Below are 25,442 nucleotides of genomic sequence, written 5' to 3'. Positions count from 1 at the left end.
TGAATCCGAGGCCGCAAGCAATGTGAAACAACGCTACCACGGGTGATAGGACAGTGTGATCGACAGAGTCAGAGACAGAAAGCCCTTGCCGGGCCGCTGAGCTTCGATCCTACTAGTACCAAGTAGATAGATATCTTCCTCAACTCCCAGACAGCTTGAACCATGCAATCGAGCATTGAGGAAAGTTCTGTTAGGAAATGGACTTTTGGCGGACACGGGCCAAATGGTACAGAGACCGCTCGGTTCCATACATGTAGATGTGCCCGTATCCAGATGTGCATGAAGTCTATCTTTTTCCTAGTATAAAGATCTTCAGATTGTGAGATTGTGTCTCCCGCTCAACTTCACAACGTACATTCATCTTCGTTGGTTCTTCCGCCAGGCCAAAATTGATCTGGACGTGGAATGCGGAACTTGAAGGACGAACTCCAACTCGATTGTGGAACCGAAGTTATAAAAGATTTGCTCCGATACTTTCTTGATATTTTTATTATTATTGCCACTGGCACCACAGCATCACCGAGTTCCATTTTCCGACCTTTCCGAACAACAATAATTAACATCACTATCTCCAGATTAGAGTTATTCGTCTGGCTGAGGGATATGTAAACAATATACTGTACGCCCCTCCTAGAGCATTATGAACGGGCGCACCGACAACGACACGTCCTCGCTGCCACCGCTGCCGGAGTATCTTGAAAAATGTCTTGCCCAACTGCCTGAAGAACATGGCATCGACCTCGACTCGCCCTGTGGGCCGTCTCTACAATCCATCAGGGCCCTGCGTAGCCGTGGACACCAATACACGGCGCTGCTGCTGGCGCGACACCGACTGACCGAACAGTTGGGCGAAAGTCCCGGCCCGGTGCCGGAACTGATCTTGCAACGGGCGGCCATCTACGAAGCCCTGGGGTACAGTGAGCTCGCGCTCGCAGATGCCTACGTGGCATATACGCTGTGCGAAGTGGTGCTCGAAGGGCCAGACATTTCGGACCTGGAGCCGCTCGAAGCTAACGGTGACCCGTGGCCTGTCTCTGAAGATCCTACGGTTGCCTTGGAGCTCAAGTACCGGTCGTTGATCTTGTTGTGTCGCTCGGCTCTGATCCTGGGGTGTCAACACCAGGCGAAACTGTGGATCGACGACCTGCTGGAGGTCAAGAAGAAATTGTTGGAGACCACAGCCACCGAAGAGTCGCCGTCGATGACGCCGTCCGAGGCCGCCGTGGACGAGTTCTGCGACTTGTTCACCGTGTACGCGGCGGACCTGAGTCTGAACACCAGTGTGTCGGAGCTGCGGAAGACGCCCAAATTTAGTCTGTTTGGATCCAGTTTGCGGCAGGTGTATCCGTGGAACGACCATGAGCCGGACCGCATGTCGCGACACGCCTTGGACGAGATCAACAACAAGCTCCGGGAGGCGGCGCCAGACTTGGAGGTTGAAATTACGGTCTTGCCAAGCTTGACCACGCCAAGGACAGGCGGCAAACAAGGTACCAGTACAAGCAGCAGCCCAGAAGGGTCATCACAGCTTGGCCTGTACGCCAAAAAGGACCTCGCGCCGGGGGCCACGATCCTGCAAGAAAGATCGGCCGTGACGGCGATCCGACCGCACGGCGAGGCGTTGTGCGACGCGTGTGCGGCCGACATGGAAACCATCCCTCAAGGTGAACGGTGGTATTGCCCCGGATGCAATCTCCCCTTCTGCTCGGAAGCGTGCTGGGACCTCGCGAGGACAAAATACCACGCGCCCAACGAGGACGACGAAGAGACCGACGAGGGCTATCCTCCCGGCCAGACGCCCTTCTGCCCAGGCACCAGCGGCAACGAAGACATCCACGTCCTCGGACGGGCCGAGAGTTCCACCACGCCCGAATGGGACTTGTATTTCCTCTTGCTGTCGCGCACCATGCAAATGGCCGAAACACAGCGAGTCCATCCCTTGGATCTGTTCGAGATCAAGTACCTGTGGGGTGACTGGTCGTCGCGGGCGCCCAACAACCTTAAGATACCTTTGAAGTCCGGTCCCAAGACCCTGCCCTACAGCGTGCGCCACCACGTCGAATTGGTGCTGCAGTGGTTCGAGATCCTGATGCACTCCCGCCCCCGCTGTCGGCCGTACAGCAAGCAATGGCTGGTAAAATACGACTGGTGGATCATCCAGACCCTATTTGCCAAGTTTCGTGGTGTCGCGGACGCCCAGCAGTCCACTTGGACGGGCAAGCCTGAGGTCGCGGCCGTCCATCCGCTTTGGTGTCTGGCTAACCATAGCTGCAATCCGAATGTGACTTGGAAACCGTCTGGTGTGAGGAATTTGACTGTTGTCAGGGAAAGAGTTTGGCAGCCGCAGCAGGTTTCTTCAAGTCTGGCGAATGGTCATGGGAGCGTGAATGGTAGTAATGGTAACGCCAACGCCAACGGCGTTTCCGTTCCGTGGACCGGAATCAAGGCGGGTGAGGAGATTTGGAACCATTATACCGATATCCACGAGACCGATGTTCGGCAGAGGAGAGCCAGACTACGCGCCGTGCTTGGTGGCGATTGCAGATGTGAAAGATGTACTGCCGAGGAGAAACTGATTACTACAACAAGTATCCGAGGCGGTTGAACGGTGACTCGGACTATTACCTAGGTAGGTAAATGAGCTACCTTACTAGCATACCGTTGCGGCCGATGGCGAGTCGAATGGTTACTGGTCAAAATTCAACTTGAAGCTCGGGAGTTGCGTTGTATCCAGTGGCATTGGACCTGGTGTCCAAGAGGAATTTGCACGATGCCGCAAGAAACGGAGACGGATGACTCTCGCACTCTACGGCTACACGAGGCTTGCTGGCTTGCTGGCTGGACTTGCAGCACTGCAACCCTCTGGTGCAGTGCCATCACGGTATTGATACGAGGACAGGACCAGGCTGGACGAGCTCAAGCTCCTTTCTACATCCCAGTCCTGATATGAAGACATATCAATAAGGTATCTTCCGACATACAGATACTCTCCTGTGGTCTGATGATTTCGGTCATTGGCTTCATGCTCCCGACTGAGATATCACAGCCACTGCCACTACCACAGTGGTTTTGTTTCTGCCCTTGAGACAACGGCTGGCATGTGCATGGGAATGGGCATGGCATGGATGTGGCCTCTCTGCAGTGGCAGGCGAGAAAAAGGGAAAAGGAAAGGAGAAAGGAAGGTCCCTTGTAGTACCTACCTAGGTAGGGAAGTGAGCGGTCTGGTCAAGGTACCGAATGTGCACTGTCTGACTTTGGATTACAACATTTCCATATAGGTAGTAGGATGCGAATTTTACTTAGCGTACGCAGGGAAAAGATTGTTGTCAGGCAGCTGTATTTCATCCAATGTTCGAAACTTACATAGCACGATAGCATAGTGGCTTAATTAGGTAGTCACCTTCATGTTCGACGCACTATTACAATACATACCTATTGGTACCTAGGTAAGTAGGTGCCAATCAACCAGTACTAACCTCCATTTTGCTTGATGGGCCTGTTGTTGTAGGCCACTAGTCCTTTCCGTCTGGCTCATTCAGACGCCATTGACCATGCTCAAATAATGATATCTGTGTCAACAACAGAGCCGTGATCTCTCCCACCGCCCGTGCCTTTGTGGGTTTGATAACAGAAACTAATGAGCCGGCAAGGTACTCACTCGGTCACCCGCGAGGTGTGGACACCGTACAGCATCGTACAACGTGGAACAGTATTAACGCAAGGGCGTGAGGAGTGAGGGCATATCAGCGATAGCGATTCTACGCTACGTATCGAGAATCTTAATAGACGTCCATATGGGATGGCGTACAACTTGACATGCCCATTCCTGCACATAGTGTCAGGCCAGATACAGTCATACCAATCAAGCAGTCGCTGTGATTTATATCCTTTCTTGTGCCTCATATCATCTCCTCCGCCGGCGTGGTAGGAGTACTTCCCGTGCCACTGTCACGGTCACTGTAACTGTAGCGGCTGTCACGCTTTTGGTCTGTTGTTGTCTTCGACGACTCCGTCGCCCGCGCACGCTCTTCTCGCTCTTGACGACGACGTCGACGGCGTTCTTCCCGCTCGTCTTCCTCGACAGAGGGCGTCAGTGGGCTGAGCGGTGTGAGACTGGTTCCTGGCGGTGACGTGGAGAGGCTATCCCGATGATGTTGGTGGTGATGAGAGTGGGCTGCCTTGTCTTTATCTCGATCTTTGCGCTCCTTGGTGGGTTTGCGTCGTACGCTCGCCGTGCTGCTGACGCTACTGCCGCGTCTCATGCGTTCTGCGGCGATCGATGGTCGGTCAACGTTGCTGTTGTTGCCGTCCAGGTCGAACTGAGGGGTCGACGACCTTGACGACTGTCGGCTCCGACTACCCATTGAATCCAACGTCTCGAGGCCCGGTCGACGTCTGCTGCTCTTCGAGTCAACAGCATTGCTGTGTCGAGATGAATGGTGAGTGTGGTGACCATGAGCATGTTTCTCCAGGTCGTGGTGTCGACGACCATGTCGATTGTGGCCTGTGAACCGCCACAACCCCGTCCACCACTTCCATCCACCCAATTCCTTTGCTCTGGCGCGGCGCTGGGCGTGCAGTTTTCGGCGCAGTCCTGCCCGTCGCTCGTTCTCCTTCTCCCAGTATTCTGTCCGGTATTCTTCCCAGTTCTCGCGGAACTCGGGACTAAAAGATTTCGGGAGCAGCAAGAGCATGATGTGATCACCGCCCTTTGCTAGGTCTTCTTCCACCACCGTTCCATCCTCGTGCTCCACCAGGTGCCAATCGAAGCCGCCGGCTTCGCGAAACATGCGAAGTGGTAACAGGAACGACAGGTGTCCTAGCATTTCACGCCAGAGTTTGCCGCGGATCACGACAACACGTAGATTGAAGCCGCGGAGGCCGCGATTGGTCGTGCCCAGCCATTTTCGAGGCCAACGGATCCCCCGTTCCCATTGTCCCGTACCCCAGACCAACAAGACAGTCACGACACCACCCATCAAAGCTAGCTTTTCTGATGTTTCGACTACCCAGTAGACGGAGCCGCCGAGTCCGGTTCCATCTTCGCGTGGACGCAGGAACAGAGCGTAGAAGAAGAAGCCATTCCACAGCGCCAGAAGAAGGAGGAAGAAGGTGTTGAGACGTCGACGGCCGACCAGATGTAGGTATTGGGCGCGCAAGGAGGATTCGAGGATTAAAAGGTTCAAGTATATCTGGGGCGGGGAAGACGGCAGGGTTGAGAGTAGAGGGTCTGGCGTGTATTTCTCGGTTTGGGATGTTTTCCCAAGGCCGGAGAGCGGCGCGGTCGGAAGAAGTTTGATGTCGGCGGGAGGTGCACCTTTGAGGATCTGGTTTAGCCTTGTTTCGCTGGCCATGGTTCGGGAACCGCGAGGACAACGTCGAGAGGGTTGGGAGTGATGATGGTCGAGTTCGGCAAGAAGCAGAGCGCTATAAGATGGTATAGCACCTTTACGCCATGACCGGTAGACTATATCGTGGTAGCGGTAGAAGGTATGCCCGACTTATTCGTTATATGCGCCGCAGATCGTAGGAGGCAGTGGATGAGCTGGACAATGACTATTCGCATCATATCATGGTCGCAGGTTTAGGCATGCAACATGTAGTATTGTTCGGAAACCCTTCTTCGCAGGGGTATGGGAAGTTTCCTATGCTGCATACACCATGGATCGCTCTGGGGAGTGTCGAATGGTTGTACCGTGTACAGACAGAGTCGGATGTGTCCCCAATGCAAGGCTGTCGGTGTCGGTGTCGGTGGTGTTGAAAGTTGAAGTGACGAAACATCACGTGCGGCAGAACCCGGAGAATGGCTCACGTAAGCCCAAATCATGTGACTTGAATCGGATTATCTCGGCCGAATGAAGCGCCAGAGTTGCCTTCCCGCTGGAATTGAGCGAAGCCGGCGAGCGAGAGAGAGAAAGTGATGATGGCCACAGTCAACACCAACAAACATACTGTGATCCATAGGGCTGCCTCTAGATCTCCGTTCATTTCAACCGATGCATTCATTCGTGTCTGCCTAATCTTCTTTCTTCTACAATCTAAATTTGGTCAACCACCCAAACCCACCGGGTCTCTTGTCTTCAGTGTCTCCTTCTGCTCATTCAAGTTGCCCCTCGACTCGCCCCAGGCTTCAATGCCCTGTGAGGAGTCCATATTTCTCCTGTTGCATGAAACCCTCTCTGCCTCTGGCAATCCTAGAGGCAGCTCCTCGAAGCATACGCACCCACATTGGCATCAATCTGCGCCCACAGCACCGCCTACCTCGCCTTTCCCTTCTGCACCAGTCCACCGCAGCCACACTCACTGAACCAGAAGACCTTCCTCCGACATCGCGTCGTCCTCCAGTCATGTCGTCCGAAGCAGTAGAGTCGGATAGTGAACTTCAAAGTCGCGGTCAACAGAGCCCATTGGCTTCCCGACGCGCCCAAGACCACAACCCACGCAGAAGCCGATTCGAGAACCTATTCCCTTTGAGCTACAGGGAAGGTTTTAGTCAATGGTGGAACGATGTACCAGCGGCAGAAGCGGAGCATAGAGTCCTATCTTTTGTTCCCTACCTACAAAAGCCCCCGACCCATACCCAAACCGGCTCAGAACCGCCATCTGTGAACCCATCGACCATGTCAGTTAACGAAGATCCTACGGCCAAAGCCCTTCCTGTGCGGACAACCTCTATCACAGACCCCTACGGCCCTCGAACGTGGTATTCCCGTATGGTCCAGTTGTCTGGCAAGAACCGGGCCTTGAATGAGTTCTCAGTGGAGCGCACGGGCGAGACTCCCGAGCAGAATATGGTCATCCTGCACGGCTATGGTGCTGGCCTGGGTTTCTTTTATAAGAACTTCGAAGCACTGTCCCGTCCTCAAGGCTGGCGGTTGTTTGCACTCGATATGTTGGGAATGGGCCGCTCATCTCGTCCGCCTTTCAAAATTAAAGCCAAGACTCGTGAAGAGCAAATAAAAGAGGCGGAAGCGTGGTTCGTAGACTCTCTGGAGGAATGGCGTGTGAAAAGAAAGATTGACAAGATGACTTTGGTTGGACACAGTATGGGCGGCTATATGGCAGTGTGTTACGCATTGAAATATCCGGGACACCTCAACAAGCTCATCCTAGCTTCTCCCGTCGGTATCCCCGAGGATCCTTATGCCACCCATGCCGCCATGCCCGAACCACCTGAATCAACCCTACAAAATGAGTTCACCCAAGACCAATCAACGGAGACCGTCGGCCGATCGAATGCCAGCAACGGCAGCGCTCCGACCCCAAGACGGCCACTGCCTAAATGGCTGACATATCTGTGGGATGCCAACGTTTCCCCCTTCAGTTTCGTCCGGTGGTCTGGCCCATTAGGTCCACGATTGGTCTCGGGCTGGACAAGTCGACGATTCTCACACCTACCGCGTGAGGAAGCCGTGGCTCTCCACGACTATAGTTACAGTCTGTTCCGTCTCCGTGGCAGTGGCGAATATGCCCTGGCATATATCCTTGCTCCCGGCGCTTTTGCCAGAAGTCCTTTGATCCGCCGCATACAGGGCGTCGGAAGACAGCCGTTACCCGTTACCAAGCCCAACTCCGGTTCCACAGAAACCGTGCGTGAGAATGGCGTTCCGGTTGTCCTCATGTATGGAGAAAACGACTGGATGGATGTCAAAGGGGGCTATGCTGCCAAAAGGAAGATTGATGAAGAACGTGAGCGGGCTTTGAAAGGCAAATCGCCCGCCGAGATAGCCGAGGATCAAGGTGGTGCCAAAGTGGTCATAATCAAAGGGGCTGGTCATCACGTCTACCTTGACAGCCCAGAAGAATTCAACGAAGTCATGCTTTCTGAGATGGAGGATGTCAAGAAGCGCACGTCAGGCCGGACGAAAGGTGGCATGGGCGGTGTACAGGTCGTTGACAGGAAGGTTGACGACGAACCATAAGCGGAGAACGAGTGGTGAGACACGAAACTAGAACGGGCGTGACTGGTATTCCGCCGGAGGGTTATATCTGTCATCAGCAGAAGGTGGATTCCTTCAAATCCACACGTCCAGCATTGGACACGATGAATTGAACTGCAACTCGGCACGTTCGACTGTCTTTGCTGAGTTGTGCCTCCAATATGAGTCCGGGAGGCCACTCAAAGCCTGCTCATCCTCGCATTGCGATCCTGCTTGGGGGCCACAATTTCGGCTCATACTGGACAACAGTACCGACGATACTTCACTCATCTATCAACACTGAGATGTCACGAACCCGGAGCTGTCATGCTTATCCCGTCAAGGAATCTGGCGGCTACTCACCACGGGAGTTGCGTCAACCATTGAATCTCCAGCCTTGCCTGCTGTGATGCGTCTGGGTTGGTCATTCACAAGTTTCATCCCCCTCCTAGCAGGTCAGAAGGGAGTAGTCTCCTACTCGCATCCAGTCACGACAGTTTGTGCTCGTTCACCATACAACGGCGCCCTGTCCTCGAATCCGTCGCTGTTTCTATCGCAGGCCACCCAGTATTAGGTTTCGCTGGCGCCGTCCGTTAAACAGGGACAGCAGGAGAACTACAATAACTTATGGCTGGTTTCTCGACATCAAACAGGTCACGTAATGACCTATCGAGCGCCTTCTTGGATATGTCTATTGAGAGAGGTGTTGCTTCGGAGACGCGAGGAGGAAGGCGGTGGCCTTCCTGATCGCAACGAGACGCCTGGAGCAATACCACGGAGTACTCCCGAAGGAAACGGACAACCTACTGGGGTCCTTAGAGCAACGAACGCTTAGGGTGGAGGGTGGGAGTCAGGAGGGCTCCCGGTGGATAGATAGGCTAGAGACCTATATAGACCCGACAGGGACTAGAATAGATACAAGAGGTACTTCCCTGGGGATTGATAGAAGCAACCACATCTCGCACAATCTTCAGACCACAGGCTGTATCTTCCAAGGCGGATAATGTTGGAACTGCCAATGCGTCAAGACGCATTTTACGCTTGCTCGTTACCATGCTTGTCAGGTGTCTTGAAGGAAGAGGTCGGTATCCTCTCGAGATCGCGCAACAGATTCTCCCCGGGGATTGATAGAAGCAACTACATCTCGCACAATCTTTTGATGCGGTTCCTGCTCGCTCGCAGGCCGTACTAAGACATGAACAACTTCCTGATCCAGAAACTGATGTAAGGTGGCGATGGCATTTAGGACGGCTTCCTAACAGTCATGTTGGGCTTGGATGGCTTGGATGGCTTGGATGGCTTGGATTCTAGCCTCGCAACCAGCGATGTCAGAGCCCAGGCGTATTATTGTTGTATCATTCAATATTGGTTGCCATATAGCTTGCCGCTCTGCTCGGAATTAGTTGGGTCAGGGAGCAAAAAGGAAGGAGCCATACCAGCGGAGAGTTGCAACCACTCATCCATCATGATATTGAATGTCAAAGGGGATGCTGCCATCATGATCTTGATGACACCGGGATCGTCAGAGTTTCGACATTTGGTGAATTCTTCCACACGCCACGAATGCATGAGCGCGTTTACTCTCTTCCGCTGCTGCTCAAGGTTGCTCCAGTTGATGGCATGTTTCTTGAGGACCTGCTCAATATGGATAGACCGGACTCGGGCCATCAAGGATTCAGGCATCTTGGATTGTCCGCGAGATTTTTTCGGCATTTTCCTGAACATATGGCCAAGTCTCTGTCAAGATAGTCTTGGTTGCCCGTGCCAATAGGTGGATGTTTTGCTTGGTCTCATTTATGTCGTCCACAGTCTGTATCGCGTGGGCCTGCACTCGTTTCCACATTGGCTCAACAGCTCGACGATGCTTTTGCCTTTCTTCCATCAACAGGTCGCGAAATGCGGCGATGGAGTCCTGAGACATGCCCGTGGATGCAAGACGCGAAGTGTCGGGCTCGTCGTCATCAGTAGGGAGGACAATTAGATTGTCGGCGAGTATATAATCAGGGACCGCACGGGTGACTGGTGCAGGATCGAGATCTAAGGCTTCAATTTGTTTTCGTAAAGTCGCGTACTTGTGACCAGGCTTTGGCCTCTAGTCTGGTTGTGTTCATCCATTGCCAGCCCAACAAGAGCGATTCCGAATGGCCCACATTGTCTGGCACATTGTATGCTTCGACAAGGGCTTGTAGAAATTTTTTTCAGAAGTCCCGCTAACCAATCATCCCGTATCATTGACGTAACTGCGCAACAAGAATCAATGTGGGAGTGGGTGGAAGCTTGACTGCTAATGTGTCTTGGTGAAGGGGAGCGAAACTTGAATCGTTCTGGTGTTAGAATTGTCTCAGTTGACAGATCTAGACGAATCGAAGAGCGAGGTAACTGCTGGTGACATGTAAAGAGAGGATGGTTTACTGCAGCTGTCTTGAGGGACGAAGAGGTGGGAGGAGTAATGAAAGTTAGGCGTTTGGGTTGGGAGAAAATTTGAACGACACCGCAAGGTAGAATAATAGGAAGGCGCCAGTGAAGGAAATCTCAGGTAGGTTGCACTTGCCTGTGTCGCTGTTGCCTGCGGACGATACGCGTGCCACTGCAGACTTGAGCGTCACTACCAGGCAGGCTGGAAGCAAAATCTTTCGCCAAGGAAGCAGCACTACCTGATGAATAGTAGCCAAATGGATCAGGAGTAATGAAATGAATGACATGGATGGAATATCAGTTTCAGAGGCTGAAGAATGTAGATGGATAGTGACAGTACCTAGGCATTATATCGACCGGCATATGTAGTTACTACCACTGTTACAGTATTTCACGGTGTCTCCTCCACCCTATAGACCAGTTTGCTAGCACTCACTTTCCCCTCCTTCATATCCGCCAGACCGTCGATGACGCCCTTGAGACCATTGGGTCCCACGACCTCCTTGTGCGGCTTGAGTTTCCCTTCCGCCAACAGGGCCTCGGTGATGGCCATGAACTTTTTCGCGAATTCAAAGTCCTCGGGTGTGGCGGGGAACTTGTTGGGTCCAAAATCGAAGGGTTCCCCAAAGACAGTATACATGAGTGTCGAGGTGGATTCGACGCCTTCTCGCGGGAACTTGACGGGTAAAATGGAGCCGTAGCGAATCACACCAGCAGAGCTGTTGTCGGCCAGCGCGTCGGCGCAGAATTGGGCGCTTTGTTCCGTGCTGATCGTGTCCCATGCCAACGTCAGCTGATTGTCTGTGTACTTGCGGATCTTGGCCGGAGCTTCGCTGTCCTTGTAGTCGAAGACTTCGGCGGCGCCGAGGGATTTGACGTAGTCGAAGTTGTGGGGGGAACAGGTCGTTAGAACGGTGTAGCCGGATCTGATGGCCACAAAAGAATCTGGTTAGAATTGCTGTATTTTTTGGTCTCTTTCTTTTTGTTGGAGAGGGCAAAAGGGAAGAGTGGTTTGTTTTTGGACATGAAAAGGGGCTCAAAGTCAAAGGGAGACGGGGGAAGAAAATGGCATTGATGGATCGATGGTTGACTTTTGAGACCCAAAAATGCTGCTTAATCAGTAAACTGTTGACTGACTTACAACTTAGCATACTGAATCCCCAGGGCCCCGGTGGCCGAGCTTCCGCCATAAATCAGGACAAATGTCTTGGACTTGATCGGGTCCGTGGGCAGATTGAGCTTCAGGGCTTTCTGATACAAGCCCTGGCCGACCGTGGTGGCGCCGAGACTGACGGTGGCGGCCTGCTCAAAGGATAAGTGATCGGGTATCTTGATCTGTATATCACCTTTGGCCACGATGTACTCTGCGAATGCGCCGTCCTGGGGCTCGACGGCGTTGCCGCCATGCGCGACGCCACCGATGCGGTCGCCTTTCTTCCACGATTTGGTCACGGCCGGACCGACCTCTTCGACAATGCCGGAAAAGTCACACCCTAGCAGACACCCGTCCTTGGCCAGGCCGAATGTCGCATGTTTCCAGTCTGTTGGGTTGAGGGCCACGGCGACCGTTTTGACTAGCAGGTAGTCGTCGCGCAAGTTGGGTGCAGGTCGGTCAGTGACCAGTACGGGTTCTTTGTTTTGAGAAATCACGGCTTTCATTTTGATTTGGGAATGGGGATTGAATTGGGAAGGTTCACGTTGTTGATGGAGCGTACAGTAGCTCCGAACGCAAGTATTTAAAAGTATAAGTATAGATGGAATGATTTAGGACTGTATGGTATGTTAATAGTTACCGGGTAGGTAGGTAGTCTGAGGGAAGTTTGGCAGTGGAGATGAAGTCACGGCTGGATTATCAATCAAGTTGACAGTAGCTATAAAGTGTGTCTGCGTCTGGTCCGCAAAGCCGGTACCTAGGTACACAGTCAAGCCAGTTGGTCCGTGGGTTTCCCGTCGATCTTCCGGATCTTGTGGGCATTAGGTATTTCGCAGAATGGGGTGTTTATTTCGCAGAACCGCTATCCCTGATTTAGGTAGGATCGTCGGTGTTGCCTATTTAGGTAATTCAAGATATTTATTTCGCAGAATAGCGCGTATAGACGCGTTAAGTGCCGTTAATATTATTACTCGCCGCGCCTTAAACTATAGACGTCTAATTATATAGAAACTACTACTTTTTTACTATATACGCTATAGAATAATACTCTACTTTTAAGACGCTAGTACCGGACGTATTCGCTAACTATTAAGCCGACTATAATACTCTCGACGTATATCTATACGACGCTAGAATTTAGAACGATTCGAAGAAAGAAGATAATTCCGAGAACGATTTCGAGTCGACGCTAGTTATTTAGTATAAGCGTACGTTCGATCCTCCTTCTTCTATTATCTATTCTAGCGAGTAAGCGTATTTTAAGACGCTCGATAGGTAGTCTATCTTCCGCAAATACGATATACGTATTTATAAGCGATATAGAGATAGCGTAGATAATATTAAGGCTATATATCTTGAGTACGACCGCGCCAGTATCCGTAGTTCGTATTAGATCGCTTCGTTAGATAGAAAGAGATTTAAAGAGTATCTATCGATAGGGTATTAGTTTAAACTTATAATAGTACGGAATAAAGATAGTAAATACTTTATTAAGACGCCTATAAATATCGAATATAATTATCGTCCTAATAAAGGCTCTAGTTATCCTTCTACGAGAAGAAGAGCGCGTAAGAGAGACCTAAATAGACTAATTCGTAAATATTTCGAAGAGGATTTTAGCGTTTAAGATATCGTATCGATAATTAATAATTATTCGTAGAATATTCCTATAACTATATAGAATATAAAGAACGAGAGAAGTAGGATTTATTCGATAAACCTCGTAGATAGAATAGCTACTTAGGCGCTTATCGAGCGCGTTAGAGATCGATTCGTCTCGTACGTTAATATTAACGACTAACTAAGGTTACGCCGGCTCGTTCTCTTCTACTACGAGTCGCTTAATCTATAGCGCCGTTATCCTAAGATTATTCTAATCGACGTAACTTATAAAACTAATCGATTTAGAATACCGCTTATTAATATTATTAGTATAATAACTAATAACGAATCGTTTTTTATTAGCGCCGCGTTTATCGAGCTCGAGGCGATAGATTTATTTAAATTTATACTTAAGAAGTTAATACTTATTTATTAAGCGATAGAAATCGAAAACGGATCTTCTATCGTTATTATAAACGACGATCTAGACCTTACTCTTACCTTAAAATTAATCTATCCTTAGTCGCGTTACTTTCTATATATCTAGTATATAAATAGAGTAGTATAAGTATAGATAAAGCGCTATTTTAGAGGGCTCTATTTACGCTATTAATCTCGCGAGGAAATTAAAGCTAAAAGAGATCGGATATAAGAAAAATAGCTTAATTTTAATAAATACTAATAGACTATAATATTTATAAAGATATCTCTAGACTATATACTTAATTAGAATACGCTTCGACTAAAGTTTAAAGAGAAGAATAAACCTCTCGTCGACTATCTCTAGCGTATCTAGTTTCTAAGAAAAGAGCTATTTATAAGAGTCTATACCGACGAATTTTAGTACTTTAGTAACGTAATAATCTCGCGACTAGAGATAATATATCGAGCGTTAAAGAGACGCCTAAAATCGACGTAATTCGACGTCTCTACTATCGTTAACGCCCTCGAGAGATCGATTCGAGATAGCTATCTTAAGAGTCGATATAACTTAGATATAGATCGAGTAAATCGACGCTCTTAATTCGACTCTCGTTTATAGTCTTAAGTCGTTAGTTACGTCTTATTTTATACTCTATCTCTAGTTCGTAAAGCTATATTTAAAATAGACGTCGATAAGGTTACGCCTATCTTAGGATAGATTAGAAACTTTCGAGCCTACTCGAGCGTTTTTACGCGTATTTACGGCCTACCGTATTCTTATCTCGTTATATAACTACTACGCTAGAACGAAATCCTTAATCTCGACTACTTTACGCTTTACTAGAGACTTAATAGAATAGAAAACGTTAATAATATAAATCTCGCTAATATAATATAGCTACTAATCGTTATTTCTCGATCTTGAGACTTTAATAATATCTCGTAACGAGAGTTATTATAGTTTAAACGCGTCGAGTATAAACTAGATCTACGAAACTCGTTAAATCTCGTACTAGTATCTACTAGATAACTTCCTCCTACTTTAGAACTCTTCTAACGATAACCTTCTCGACGAGAGCGCTCGGCGTCTCTAGAAATACGAAATTCGATAGTTAGCGTAGGAAGAGGAGAATATATAACGGCTATAATAGTACTAGGAGGCGTAGGAAGAGTAGGATCTATAATAATACTAGAAGGCGTAGAACGAGGCTCTATAACGATACTAATAAGAGTAATAACTAGCTCGATAAGAGGTCGAGGAAGAGGTTCGCTCCCTAGAATAAATATATTTCGACTAGTATAGCGATTTAAGATAAGAGCTCGTTTACTAGATAAATATATAGTAAAAAGCTTAAGGCTCTAAGGATTTAGTAGCTTTCGCTATACTATATAGCTATAATAATATTACTTTTATACCCTATTATCTTAAAAATAGCTCGTAAATCGACTCTAATTCGAGCGTAACTCGTATAGCCTAAATAGCGCGCTATAATTAGCCTAGGCTTATTTATTAATATTTCTAGTAATATTACGCTTAATTAGGCTTAGCGTCGTTCGGCTTAAAGATCCGGCTAATTAGAGCCGAGTACTAAGTTTTCTGCGAAATATACGCGGGGGCTACGCTAGCCGGCGAATTAAATTAAGGTAGGTCTAACTATTACCCGTTACGGTATAGCGGTTCTGCGAAATAAACACCCCATTCTGCGAAATACCTAATGCCGATCTTGTGGGGTCAGTTCCCATAGTGTCCATGTTCCAGCTGTCCGTCGCCAGGAGAAGGGCCGAGAGTCAATGGCAGCCGGCGGTAGTCAAGAGGCACCATTATTGGCATGGATCTGAACATGAAAGCGTGGACCTGTCCGTGAGTACCAGTCCGTACTCTGTCGTAGCAGCGATGATTCCAAGACCTGAAAGACTCGAGGCGGGCTGAAGCCGTGTGTTCTCTTCCATTGATTGATTCCACCAGTCGGCAAGTCACCTTGGAGTGCAAGTGATCCATGAGCTGCCGTGGTCTGTGACGAGGACCTTTTACTTGTCGGATGCAGTGACCTGGCGACGTTCATGCAACACGCTGACAGGTGGATTCCCGTCTCCAATGTTTCCGGGAATCGAATCGACCCTCGGCTTGTCGTGACGTTGTCATTCTGGGCATGATCTCATCTCCATTCCTGGCGTTCGAAGTAGTGGAGGAAGACTTGAACTTGGGATATTTGACGGGTTTCGTCTCCCGACTGAGCGGCAGTGCTTTAAGTCAGCCTACAGTAGGCGTTGAAAGCAGGATGTCGGCCACTGCAGTGTGGCACTAGTAGTAATATAGGCTCTCGCTTGTTAAACAGCTTTTAGGTACCTAGGTACCACACAAAACCGACCAGTACCTAACGTTACCAGTAGGCGAGCAAACAACCTTGGAATTCGTTCGCGCCGACAACCCGGTACATGTACGCTATCTAACTTACTAGTAACATGCGAGTCAACTGCTACTGCACTGCCAATCATGCAGTCAGCCAACTGCAGCTACATCTCCCTCGTTTCTTCTTCTTCGGGCCGATAACGTGCGGCCGGGCCATATCCCGCCTAGCGCTCCAGATTGCCGGGAGGCACCTATGCCTGAGTGTACAGACCTATTACTAGTATCTGACTACGATACATGGACGGCAGGATACCGTCGGCGTGCCGTATGCTGTACCTACCTACCTACCTACCTAGGTATCTGAGGTTAGGATACCTTAGCTAGGAACCAGGTAGTCACCCCTGCCAAGACTCAGCCTTACGGTTTCTTGGACAATACACTGCAGTAAAGTACCTACCTAGGTACCTGGTACCTTCCAGTCTATCTCAGTGACGCGGGTGATGTGATGCCCAGAACTCGAGTCTCCAGTGAAGGAACACCCCGTGCAAGAGCGAAAGGGATTGGCCCTCTTTGAATAATATACATACGTTGTGGCTATGGAAGACCTGTCTTCTTGTACGCAAGACACCTTTGTCACCAATGGTTCGTTCTAGATCAAGTTCACGTCCACGCTTCAAGATTGCCTTTGCAGATTCCACCCGCCGCAATCCACGGTTTCAAGTTGTCTCCAAACCACCACGGCACACATCCCCTCTGCGCATTGTGGGACCTGGTATTCAAGCTCACTTCTTCCTGATGGCGGCGAGGTGTGCATCTGCAACCGTGCTGCCGGCTCTCATCTCGGCCAGGAATTTGTCGGGATCGACCACGCAGACACACATGCCGAACAGGTCTTTGAGCCAGTCGACCTCATTTTGCAGAATGATTCCCTGTGTTTTAGCAGTCGATAGCTCCACATTGCTTATGGTCTGCTCGCTCTTGAGTGCATCAATCTCGGCTTGCAGTTTCTCCTTCTGCGCTCGAGACACCGCCAGTTCGGACGACTGCTGATGCACCTTTTGGATATGGGAGGATAGTTCTTCAGTCTGGGCCAGGAGTTTGCCGTGCACCTCTCTGACCTTCGATTGTCCCTCGGCATTGCAGCGGATCTCTGCTTTCTTCTCCTCCAGCTCCTTGTGTAGCGAGAGAACCTGGCTGCGGAGCACCTCCGATTCATCATCCTGCGCCCGAGTCTGGTCGATTGCTTGAGCAAGACTTTCCCTACAACAGTTGAACTGTTCGAGGAGACCGTACAGCACATTTGGCCCTTCTGTGCCTAGAAGTTTGCGGCGTTTTCTGGGTAGAAGAGAATTCTCATCCATCGACGGCCTCGGTGTCGGTACTTGATCCGAGCCCTCGTCGCGTGGCGCCATTGGCGTTTCAGCATCTTTGGTATTACGCGAGCCATTCTTGTTCTTGGCCTGTCGAGCGTCGCGTATCAAATCCTCTTCCTTGTTGATGGCTCGTTCACTGCGTTCGTCGTGTGCGAGCAACTGATTTTCCATCTCTGTATGATACCAGTTCTCAGAGGTGCTGTGCAGAGGTTAACTATTATTCTCACCGATTCAAAACATGACCCATACCCGAGACCGTAAGTCGATCCAAGCATCACCCACTTGGTGTTGCTCCTGATTGAATACGCAATTGATTTTGCATCCAGAGCAACTTTGGTGCGGAGGATCATTTGATATGCCCTTCTTGGTCTGGCCCTCACCCACATAGAGATGAAGCCATTCTTTTCATCGTAGGAGATGTTTGCGATATCACCAATGTGGATTGATTTGTCAAGCTGTGCTGTGGGAGATATCATTGTAATCGACCCTTTCCCACGGTCGATGTCAACTTCACAGTCTGTCAGGTCTTTCAAGTCCTTGCCACTCAGGCTGCTGTAGTAAGAATGTATTTGAAAGATTCCCATCTTGGAAGGCCGTGAGAGACGTTCATGAAATGTTACGCCGGGAAGAGCCCGTGCAGAATTGACCGAGCCAGTCTGATTTCAGCAGAAGGACGCCTTTGGCTGAAGCGAGGCAAGAAGTTGGATAATTGAAGGGGCCTCTGTCTGTCGGTAAAGTCGTCAAATAAAAGCTTCCCGTAAAACCAGAGGGTAGAAGTAGGCACACGCTGTCTTTGCTAGAGTCCCTTCCAATGCGATCAAGTGGTTGGGAGAAGGAGGATGAAGGACAAAGAAGACGAGTGAAGAAAATGAAAAGGTCGGAGGGCCCTTTTATCTTCCATTGGTGCCTTCTCGGCTTACCTTCAAGACAACCTCATATTCTCTTTGCTGCTTCCACCAGACGCCACCAATCTTCACTCCTTCAATATGCCCCCCAGAATTCTCCCAAGCACGCCTCTGACGCTACTTCTATTGCCCGTCTGCAGTGTGGTCAGGACCAAAGCAACACTGGTGGCGAAGACGGCTTGCTCTCGGCGGATGTATCGCCTATCGTACACACGAGGAAGGACCGTTGCCATTGCCCTGGGCGCGACAAAGAAGGCAATCTCCTGTCTCCGGCTGGGTCTCTCCAGAAGAATCGACCAACCGCACGCAAGACAACCTGCCAAAACACACAAGCCAGAATCCCACATTTGCGGCGTCACGGTCTTGTACGAAAAAAGCCTTGGACCAAGCCTGGTACGTGCAAGACACACTGAATAGTAAAATAGGGCGACGAACGCTGCCAGAAAAGACGACGATCTCGTGGCGGATATCAGGCCGGCCAAGGCCGACTGTTTGCTGGGGGACCGCATCCGGGACAGAACTTGCAATGGAACATATACCTCCATTGCAAATTTCCAGCTTCGCCAGAACCTCGAAATCCCGTGGACTTCACAGCTCTTGCCGGTTCCGCAGTGATACAGTTCACATGGTATGGGGATGGTCTTTGCGGGGTCTCCGTATACCTCAGGCAACCCGAGTTCGCGGCAAAGACCAGCGAGAAGTGGTGCTTGTCCAGTATCTCGGCCATAGACAAAATCACCTTGACGAGCCAATCGAAGGGCTTGAATGAGGCGGCCATCGATATCAGCTGCCTTGGAGATCCAGCTGTTGTATGCACGGGGTAATCGGTGGGGAGAATAAAACCATGACCACATGATGATGGCAGCCGACGTGGCAAATATCCAGGGGTCAACAGCGTTGCGAATCAGTCGAGCCATAGCTGGATATCGCTGTTCTGGGTGCCATGGCTTGGAACGTGTTCGAGTCCATGCGGTGATGACGGCAATGTCCAGAGCCCGACAGAAGGCAAACAAGGTAAAGTCAATGGTCTTACCAGCATAACGAAGGTGGTACGACGGCGGGGGTAGATGGTGTTGATTTGGTAAACCAGCTTTGCTAACATCGGCCGTTGCAGCAGAGACGGAGTTGGCCTGTTTCCGCGCCCAAGCCTCGTCCCGATTTAGGAGGTCAAACGCCAGCCATGCTGAGAGGAATGAACAAAGGAAACGGAGCCTAGCGTAATGGCCGCTGTTGAGTCGTATGTGCTTATTCTTGGTGATAATAGTAACAAGCCATTGGAGGAAGCCTTCTGCAAGACGAGGCAGGAGAGTTGCACCTCCGACGGTGATAGCAGCTGCGGTAGGGAAGCGGTTGATCTGAGTCGAGGTCTTGAGAATTGCAAATACGAGGGCGACGTTTGCCGGAGCGGATCGATCCTGCTTTCTCAGTGTTCTCAGAAAGTCCAATAGCCTTGGGCCGGTGACGGTGACATATCCTAAAGCATAGGCCCGAACTATTGGCTTGAGGGAGGTGATGTCGACTCGACTGGCCGCCTCCATGCTTCCAGGGTGCAACCGTCATTAGCCCATTTCAAACCGGAAAAAAGACACAGGGCACGACGAGAAGTACAGATACGATCGATGAAGGAGTAGGGATGAAGGGCGAGGAGTCGACGCGTTGTTGGACTGCTCTATTGTAGGTACCTGTGCATGAGATACCTTATGATGATGATTGTCTGTGCTTGGCAGGAACCTCGGCACAACTTGAATCCGCAGCCTCGTCCACAGCCTCGTCCGAAATAAAGGGGTTGACACGTGAATACTAGCAAGGCTGCGTGTACACTTCTTCCATTTCTGAGCAATACTACAACTGTAGTAATAATGGGCCAATCTGTCGACTGAGCGTCCAGTCCGTAGCCCGACCATAGTCACGTATCACTTCATCAACTGACAGCCCCCCGCACCCGTCCACTCCTACATTCTCCTTGCTTGTCGCCTTTAATTCCCAGCCCGTAGCTCTTGTTCAGACCAAGCCGACCCTCGCCATAAAAAACCGCCCCCGTAACTTCCAGAGAAATTTCTGATAGCTTTAACCATCGTTTGCGCCGGGGGCAGGTACCGGCGCAACGGACTCGTTGGCCTCAGCGGCAGCCGCAGCGGCAGCTTCAGCGGCTCGTCTCTTCCGGTTTGCTTTCTGGCGACGCTTTTTCAGACCAGCCTTGCCTGGCCGTTTCTCCACTTGGAACTCAACACTGTCGTCGGTGTTGTAGCAATCGCCATTGGACGTACGTCGGAGGCTCTCTTGACTAGGAGACGGAGAACAAGAAGAGGACGCGTTGTATTGCCGTAGATCCAGGGTAGGGCTGGTGAGGTCGTTGCTGTTGTTGCCCAAAAGGACATTAAGGCGTTCGGTCTCGGTAACGGCTCCCTCAAAGAGCTGGGAGATGACATCCTTATCGCAGACAGTCCAGATCTTGACGTGTCTCTCTAGACGGTCTAGACTCTCAAAGACGGCGGGCTTTTGTTCACGCAGTTGGGTTCCAATACGCGACCATTTTTGTTCTGTAGTGGTCTTTTCCCCTAACTCTGCCTCCAATCGATATTGTTCCTTCAAGAGTCGATTGGCTTCTTTGCACAGATCTGGCATCCTAGACTCGGCAAGATGATACCACCAAGGTTTGCCACCGGTCGAACTGCACTCCGCTCGTTGAACACTGTTTTCTAGCCACTTGGCTGGCTGCTCCTTCTGTGTATTGGGGAGAGGATCCATCGCGCTATGCAGTTGTGTGTGTAATGGTGTGGGTGTTGTCGCTTACCAGTACAAAAAGCATACAGCCATAGGAGACAGCGAGGCGAAGACATAACAGCGCAGGATAACCTACCGCGATTGCAGATGAACAGAGACGCGTTAAGGTAGTGAACGCACAAAGATTACTGATACCTGTTGGGCGCCCGCCCGTAAAGACTTTGCAGAAGGCCGGCGTGTCTGAGTGTAACAGCATCAGGAGGGAGATGCTGCACTGCACTACGCACAAGGGGAATTGCTTAACAGATCTGAACATACCTAGGTATCTTTGAACTCACTGGGCAGTCTTCCTACTCCCAGGGTGAATCTGTGAAATGTGAAATATGCAGAGATCGAAGGCATGCACACCGGCAAACAGTGCCAGACCTCACCTCTTGGATTGGGTGTTGTGTGGATGCAGGTTACAGCACCTCGAAGACTACACTGATCGCATTACTATGACATTGCATCCTGCACATGAATAGACGAGAAACAGAGGAATCTGCGGACAGAGATCGAAACGCCTTGCAGGAGGATGGCAAGTATCCATATACAACTGTACAACTACAGCCAGTGTAGCGGATTACCCGACACTATCAGAAAGTGGACATGACGGTTGTCTGACGGCCGACATTTATTCCGCGGCCCACCGCTGCCTAGGGAACTGAGCCTGTGAAGAGTTTAGTGGCCTGTCAGACCCTGAATATCCTTCCCGGCTTCCCCAGTTAATGACGCAGTGCATCTCCATCAAATCCAGTCTGTGAAATGAAAGGAGACAACCGATCGACAAGCGACACACATTGCACAGCACTTGTAGACATTTGAAGCAAGCGACGTCCTAGTTCGCCGAGAGAGATGTCTCGCTGTTGAAAATTTGGGCATGTCCAATCGCTAGGTTGCTGCATAGAATCGGAAATGAGGACGCAAGTTGTGCAACAGTACTGTAGGATGTTTAGAGTTGTTGACCTTTCGGGGGAGTGTTGGCGGGTAAACGGCAGCTTACTACCTAGGTAGTACCTGGTACACAGTATCTTTTCAAGTTGAGCTTAGGCCGACTAGCTCCCTCGGGCTTTTGGGCTCCCTAAGCCTTTATAGGCACGGAGCACCTGTACAATGAACTAGAATGTAGGTGCTGCTCTAGGCGATCCTTTACCTAATGGCGCCTAACTCAGTACTAAACCTGGCTGCTGATCGCATGCCACCGCAAGCGACGGCGGCAAACTGCGGAGGGGCAGGATTATTACTACAATGTATCCTGTATCAGGAGGAGGATTAGCAGGACTGCCTGCGCTTGTCCCGTCTCCACACGGAAGCCTGAAGCTGGACTGCGCCGCCTGCACATCATAAGGTACCAGTGTCAATCTGTACGCAGTAAGTAGTACATAGTACTTAGTACCACTCTGCACTCTGCACTTGCGGGTTCCTGCCGCAGTCGCCGTGCTACTGCTCGTCGTCCTCATCTTCAGCTTCATCTTCTATACAAACCTCCGTCTGGGACCTTCGGCTCGACATCTTCTTCTCCCTCTCTTTTCCACGTCCCTTCATTCTCCGCCCATTCTTCGCTCGTTATGTTTGTCGTCTCCCTGCTACTGGCCACCCTGGTCGCGCTCCAGTCGGTTGCTGCTTCGCCTGTTCACTCCCGCTTCGACTACGCTGTCAAGGAATCTCACAATGTCCCTCCAAAATGGACCAAAGTGGGAAATCCCCTTCCTGTCCAACGCTTGAAGCTGAAGATTGGTCTGACGCCAAACAACTTTGACCATCTTGAACGCCTTCTGCATCAAGGTGGGCGTGTCTTCCAAGCCATGCAGTGGGCGACTTGCATTGACTGTGTATCCAGTGTCCGACCCATCTCACCATCGCTATGGTCACCACTTGAGCCAACAACAAGTCCACGACCTCATCACGCCCTCCAATGAGACCACGGGCTTGATTGAGGAGTGGCTCTCCGAGCATGGCATTGACTCTTGTCATTACCAGTACAATGCGGCCCGGGATTGGATCACTCTGACCCTCCCCGTAGCCCAGGTGGAACGACTTCTTCACACCAAATACTCGGTCTATCAGCATCAAGATGGCTCGCAGCTTGTTCGAACGACTGAATGGTCTCTTCCGCGTTCGCTCCACGAGCATGTTACCACCATCCAGCCCACCACTGCATTCCTTCGAGCAAATCCGAGAGGGGAGACAGTACTGACTGTGCCCATGGAGATTGACCTTGACCATCTCACCGTTGCCACAAACGCCAGCTCTCTCAGTCGTATCTGCAACTTTGCCGGTATGACCACCAAATGCTTGAGTGCCCTGTACAACACCCATAACTACACCGTCCAAGCATCCGACAAGAACCAAGTTGGTTTCACCAACTATTTGGGCCAGGTTTCCAGCCGTGACGATGCCAAACTGTACTTGCAAAACTTCAGGCCTGAAGCCATCAATTCTTCGTACGCAGTCAACCAAGTCTCCGTTAACAACGGCCCTCTTGACAACGCCACTGCTATACCGGGAGTGGAAGGCAATCTAGACCTTCAAACTATTCTAGGCCTTGTCTACCCTACTCCGGTCACTCTGTATTCCACAGGAGGATCACCACCGTTTGATCCGGACACTTTCACAACTTCAAACACCAACGAGCCATATCTGACTTGGGTCCTGTATATGCGCGAACAAGACCGCAATACCCTGCCCAGTGTCATCTCCACTTCCTACGGCGACGACGAACAGACGGTGCCGGAGGAGTACGCGAAGACTGTGTGTAACCAGTTTGCCGCCCTCGGCGCCCAAGGTATTTCGCTCTTCTTTAGTTCAGGGGACTACGGCGTCGGCGGAAATGATAGTTGCATTTCCAACGACGGACAGAACCGCACCACTTTCCTTCCCGCCTTCCCTGCCTCTTGTCCTTACGTCACTGCTGTCGGTGGAACTCGAGACCTTCCAGAAGTCGTGGCCTACGACCCCCGCAACGGCTACGCCTCAGGATCTGGATTCAGCAACTACTTCACTCGTCCATCTTGGCAGGACACAGCCGTGGAGCGATACTTTGACTCAGCCGGCAAGCAGCTCGAGCAATTCCAGGGCTTGTACAATGCCACCGGCCGCGCATATCCTGATTTGGCCGCACAGAGCTACAGATATCTCGTCTTTATCAACTCCACTGTGACAAGTGTCGATGGCACCAGTTGCGCGGCGCCTACCATTGCTGGTATCTTTGCGCTTGTCAACGATGCCCTGGCTGCTAATGGTAAGCCGCCCTTGGGATGGCTGAACCCGTGGTTGTACCAGCAAGGCTTTGCCGCGTTCACGGACGTCGTCAATGGAAGTAGCGTGGGTTGTGACGGACCTGGTTTCTCGGCAGCCGAGGGCTGGGACGTAGCCAGTGGGTTTGGGACACCAGACTTTGAGAAGATCCTGGAGGTTCTCGAGGTCGGAAATGGCACTGAGACTTAAAGTCCTAATGACGGAGCTCTCTATGGTCATGGCTCGCACAGACTGCATCTCGGAATGTTGTGAATCAAGTCGGTCCAGGAGGCTGCCTGGCGCAAAGAATCTACCGGATTTGACGCAGTCCCTCTTGAATTGCAACACACACCTACGCCCTATCATTCAATTTGCGACGGTCCTTCCAATAAAGGCAAGGATGAACACGGATGGACAATCCTCGCTAAATATGCTCGACTCCGTACCGAATCAGTTACGGGTTTTAGCAGCCGAAGATGGACGCGCCTGCGGCGACGGCCATCAATGATGGATGGAAGGAGACGACGACCCTGTGACTGTTGGTTGCGACACACACGACCAGAGTCTCGCAAGGAGACCACGTCAACCTGCTGTTCAGAGCTCCCAATGCTGGTGCGGTTCAAGTTGCCATCCGCCACCAGCTGCACCTTTTGCTTTATTCTTGTCCTGACACGAAAAGAAAAGATCAGAGAGCTACACTGCCCACTTTCCGGCGTCGAAGCTAACCTGAGCGTGGATTACTCCCGCCTCCATGCACCTCGACTCAGCACCTTACTAGGTCATAATAATGTAGAAACATAATCACAAAAATCACAAAGACGTACAAACTCGAAACGTGGACGGTAAAGGTTGTGTTCTTGCATTTTCTGATGCCAGAGTGGAGGTAACTGATATAATGTACCGTATCACAAGAAAGTTGGGTCGCCCGTAGGTAGATACCAGATCCGACACTGTTCGAGTCTCGGACCGATGGATCTCGACACCCTTGAATCCCTAGCCTGCAGCGTAGATGCCTGCTTCTTCCATGGTATATACTACCACCACCACCACCATCTGATGCGGAGTCAATCATGTCACAGCTGGACCTTCATCATAGCCACTTGCTGGAAAGACGAAGCGAGAGCAGTGTATATTATTTTTTGTCTTTTCTCTCTTTTCTCTCTAAAAAGCCTGCAAGTCACCAAGCATGTTTCCGGCGGTAGTGCCCGGCAGAGTCTCCTCGTGTGTATGCCTAGTTGAACGTGATCCTCATCCGTGTCTCTTGAGCGAGTTGGATGGGGTTAAGTTGGGCAAGGTAGGTGT

The 25,442-nt window shown here is 50.6% G+C and overlaps 9 protein-coding genes across 9 annotated transcripts; 4 read left to right on the top strand and 5 right to left on the bottom strand.

Moving 5' to 3' along the window:
* Positions 1 to 413: 413 nt before the first annotated feature.
* On the top strand, positions 414 to 3,566 carry HMPREF1120_01600 (uncharacterized protein). The gene has a single exon (XM_009155619.1). It carries the CDS (start codon positions 641 to 643, stop codon positions 2,603 to 2,605), a length of 1,965 nt encoding a protein of 654 aa, XP_009153867.1. The 5' UTR covers positions 414 to 640; the 3' UTR covers positions 2,606 to 3,566.
* A 333-nt stretch (positions 3,567 to 3,899) lies between these two features.
* On the bottom strand, positions 3,900 to 5,354 carry HMPREF1120_01599 (uncharacterized protein; the record flags this gene model as incomplete). Its single annotated transcript, XM_009155618.1, has 1 exon — positions 3,900 to 5,354. The coding sequence occupies one exon, from the start codon at positions 5,352 to 5,354 to the stop codon at positions 3,900 to 3,902; it is 1,455 nt and encodes a 484-aa protein (XP_009153866.1).
* A 524-nt stretch (positions 5,355 to 5,878) lies between these two features.
* HMPREF1120_01598 (alpha/beta hydrolase) lies at positions 5,879 to 9,502 on the top strand. Its single transcript, XM_009155617.1, has one exon. It carries the CDS (start codon positions 6,168 to 6,170, stop codon positions 7,920 to 7,922), a length of 1,755 nt encoding a protein of 584 aa, XP_009153865.1. The 5' UTR covers positions 5,879 to 6,167; the 3' UTR covers positions 7,923 to 9,502.
* HMPREF1120_01597 (uncharacterized protein) lies at positions 9,279 to 9,602 on the bottom strand (the record flags this gene model as incomplete). The annotated part of the gene is made up of 1 exon (XM_009155616.1): positions 9,279 to 9,602. The coding sequence occupies one exon, from the start codon at positions 9,600 to 9,602 to the stop codon at positions 9,279 to 9,281; it is 324 nt and encodes a 107-aa protein (XP_009153864.1).
* Positions 9,603 to 10,725: 1,123 nt separating this feature from the next.
* Positions 10,726 to 11,993, bottom strand: HMPREF1120_01596 (zinc-binding oxidoreductase alcohol dehydrogenase; the record flags this gene model as incomplete). The annotated part of the gene is made up of 2 exons (XM_009155615.1): positions 10,726 to 11,260; positions 11,476 to 11,993. 2 exons carry the CDS (start codon positions 11,991 to 11,993, stop codon positions 10,726 to 10,728), a joined length of 1,053 nt encoding a protein of 350 aa, XP_009153863.1.
* Positions 11,994 to 15,276: 3,283 nt separating this feature from the next.
* HMPREF1120_01595 (uncharacterized protein) lies at positions 15,277 to 17,610 on the top strand. The gene has a single exon (XM_009155614.1). It carries the CDS (start codon positions 16,502 to 16,504, stop codon positions 16,910 to 16,912), a length of 411 nt encoding a protein of 136 aa, XP_009153862.1. The 5' UTR covers positions 15,277 to 16,501; the 3' UTR covers positions 16,913 to 17,610.
* A 598-nt stretch (positions 17,611 to 18,208) lies between these two features.
* On the bottom strand, positions 18,209 to 19,678 carry HMPREF1120_01594 (uncharacterized protein; the record flags this gene model as incomplete). The annotated part of the gene is made up of 1 exon (XM_009155613.1): positions 18,209 to 19,678. One exon carries the CDS (start codon positions 19,676 to 19,678, stop codon positions 18,209 to 18,211), a length of 1,470 nt encoding a protein of 489 aa, XP_009153861.1.
* A 529-nt stretch (positions 19,679 to 20,207) lies between these two features.
* HMPREF1120_01593 (uncharacterized protein) lies at positions 20,208 to 20,888 on the bottom strand (the record flags this gene model as incomplete). Its single annotated transcript, XM_009155612.1, has 1 exon — positions 20,208 to 20,888. One exon carries the CDS (start codon positions 20,886 to 20,888, stop codon positions 20,208 to 20,210), a length of 681 nt encoding a protein of 226 aa, XP_009153860.1.
* Positions 20,889 to 22,208: 1,320 nt separating this feature from the next.
* HMPREF1120_01592 (tripeptidyl-peptidase I) lies at positions 22,209 to 25,230 on the top strand. Its single transcript, XM_009155611.1, has 2 exons — positions 22,209 to 22,688; positions 22,744 to 25,230. The coding sequence occupies exons 1-2, from the start codon at positions 22,472 to 22,474 to the stop codon at positions 24,348 to 24,350; spliced, it is 1,824 nt and encodes a 607-aa protein (XP_009153859.1). The 5' UTR covers positions 22,209 to 22,471; the 3' UTR covers positions 24,351 to 25,230.
* The last annotated feature ends 212 nt before the right edge of the window (positions 25,231 to 25,442 follow it).

This window comes from Exophiala dermatitidis (genome assembly GCF_000230625.1).
Source record: "Exophiala dermatitidis NIH/UT8656 unplaced genomic scaffold supercont1.2, whole genome shotgun sequence".
Classification (NCBI taxonomy): Eukaryota; Fungi; Ascomycota; class Eurotiomycetes; order Chaetothyriales; family Herpotrichiellaceae; genus Exophiala; species Exophiala dermatitidis.
Note: the sequence above shows the minus strand (reverse complement) of the source record. Positions and strands in the feature narration are given on the sequence as shown.

Bases quoted from the DNA above. Each gene is read 5' to 3' on its own strand.
- HMPREF1120_01598 (XM_009155617.1), top strand. From the start codon at position 6,168: ATGAAACCCTCTCTGCCTCTGGCAATCCTAGAGGCAGCTCCTCGAAGC.
- HMPREF1120_01600 (XM_009155619.1), top strand. From the start codon at position 641: ATGAACGGGCGCACCGACAACGACACGTCCTCGCTGCCACCGCTGCCG.
- HMPREF1120_01595 (XM_009155614.1), top strand. From the start codon at position 16,502: ATGGTTCGTTCTAGATCAAGTTCACGTCCACGCTTCAAGATTGCCTTT.
- HMPREF1120_01592 (XM_009155611.1), top strand. From the start codon at position 22,472: ATGTTTGTCGTCTCCCTGCTACTGGCCACCCTGGTCGCGCTCCAGTCG. The intron at 22,689-22,743 runs GTGGGCGTGTCT...CTGTGTATCCAG, and splicing joins TGAACGCCTTCTGCATCAAG to TGTCCGACCCATCTCACCAT.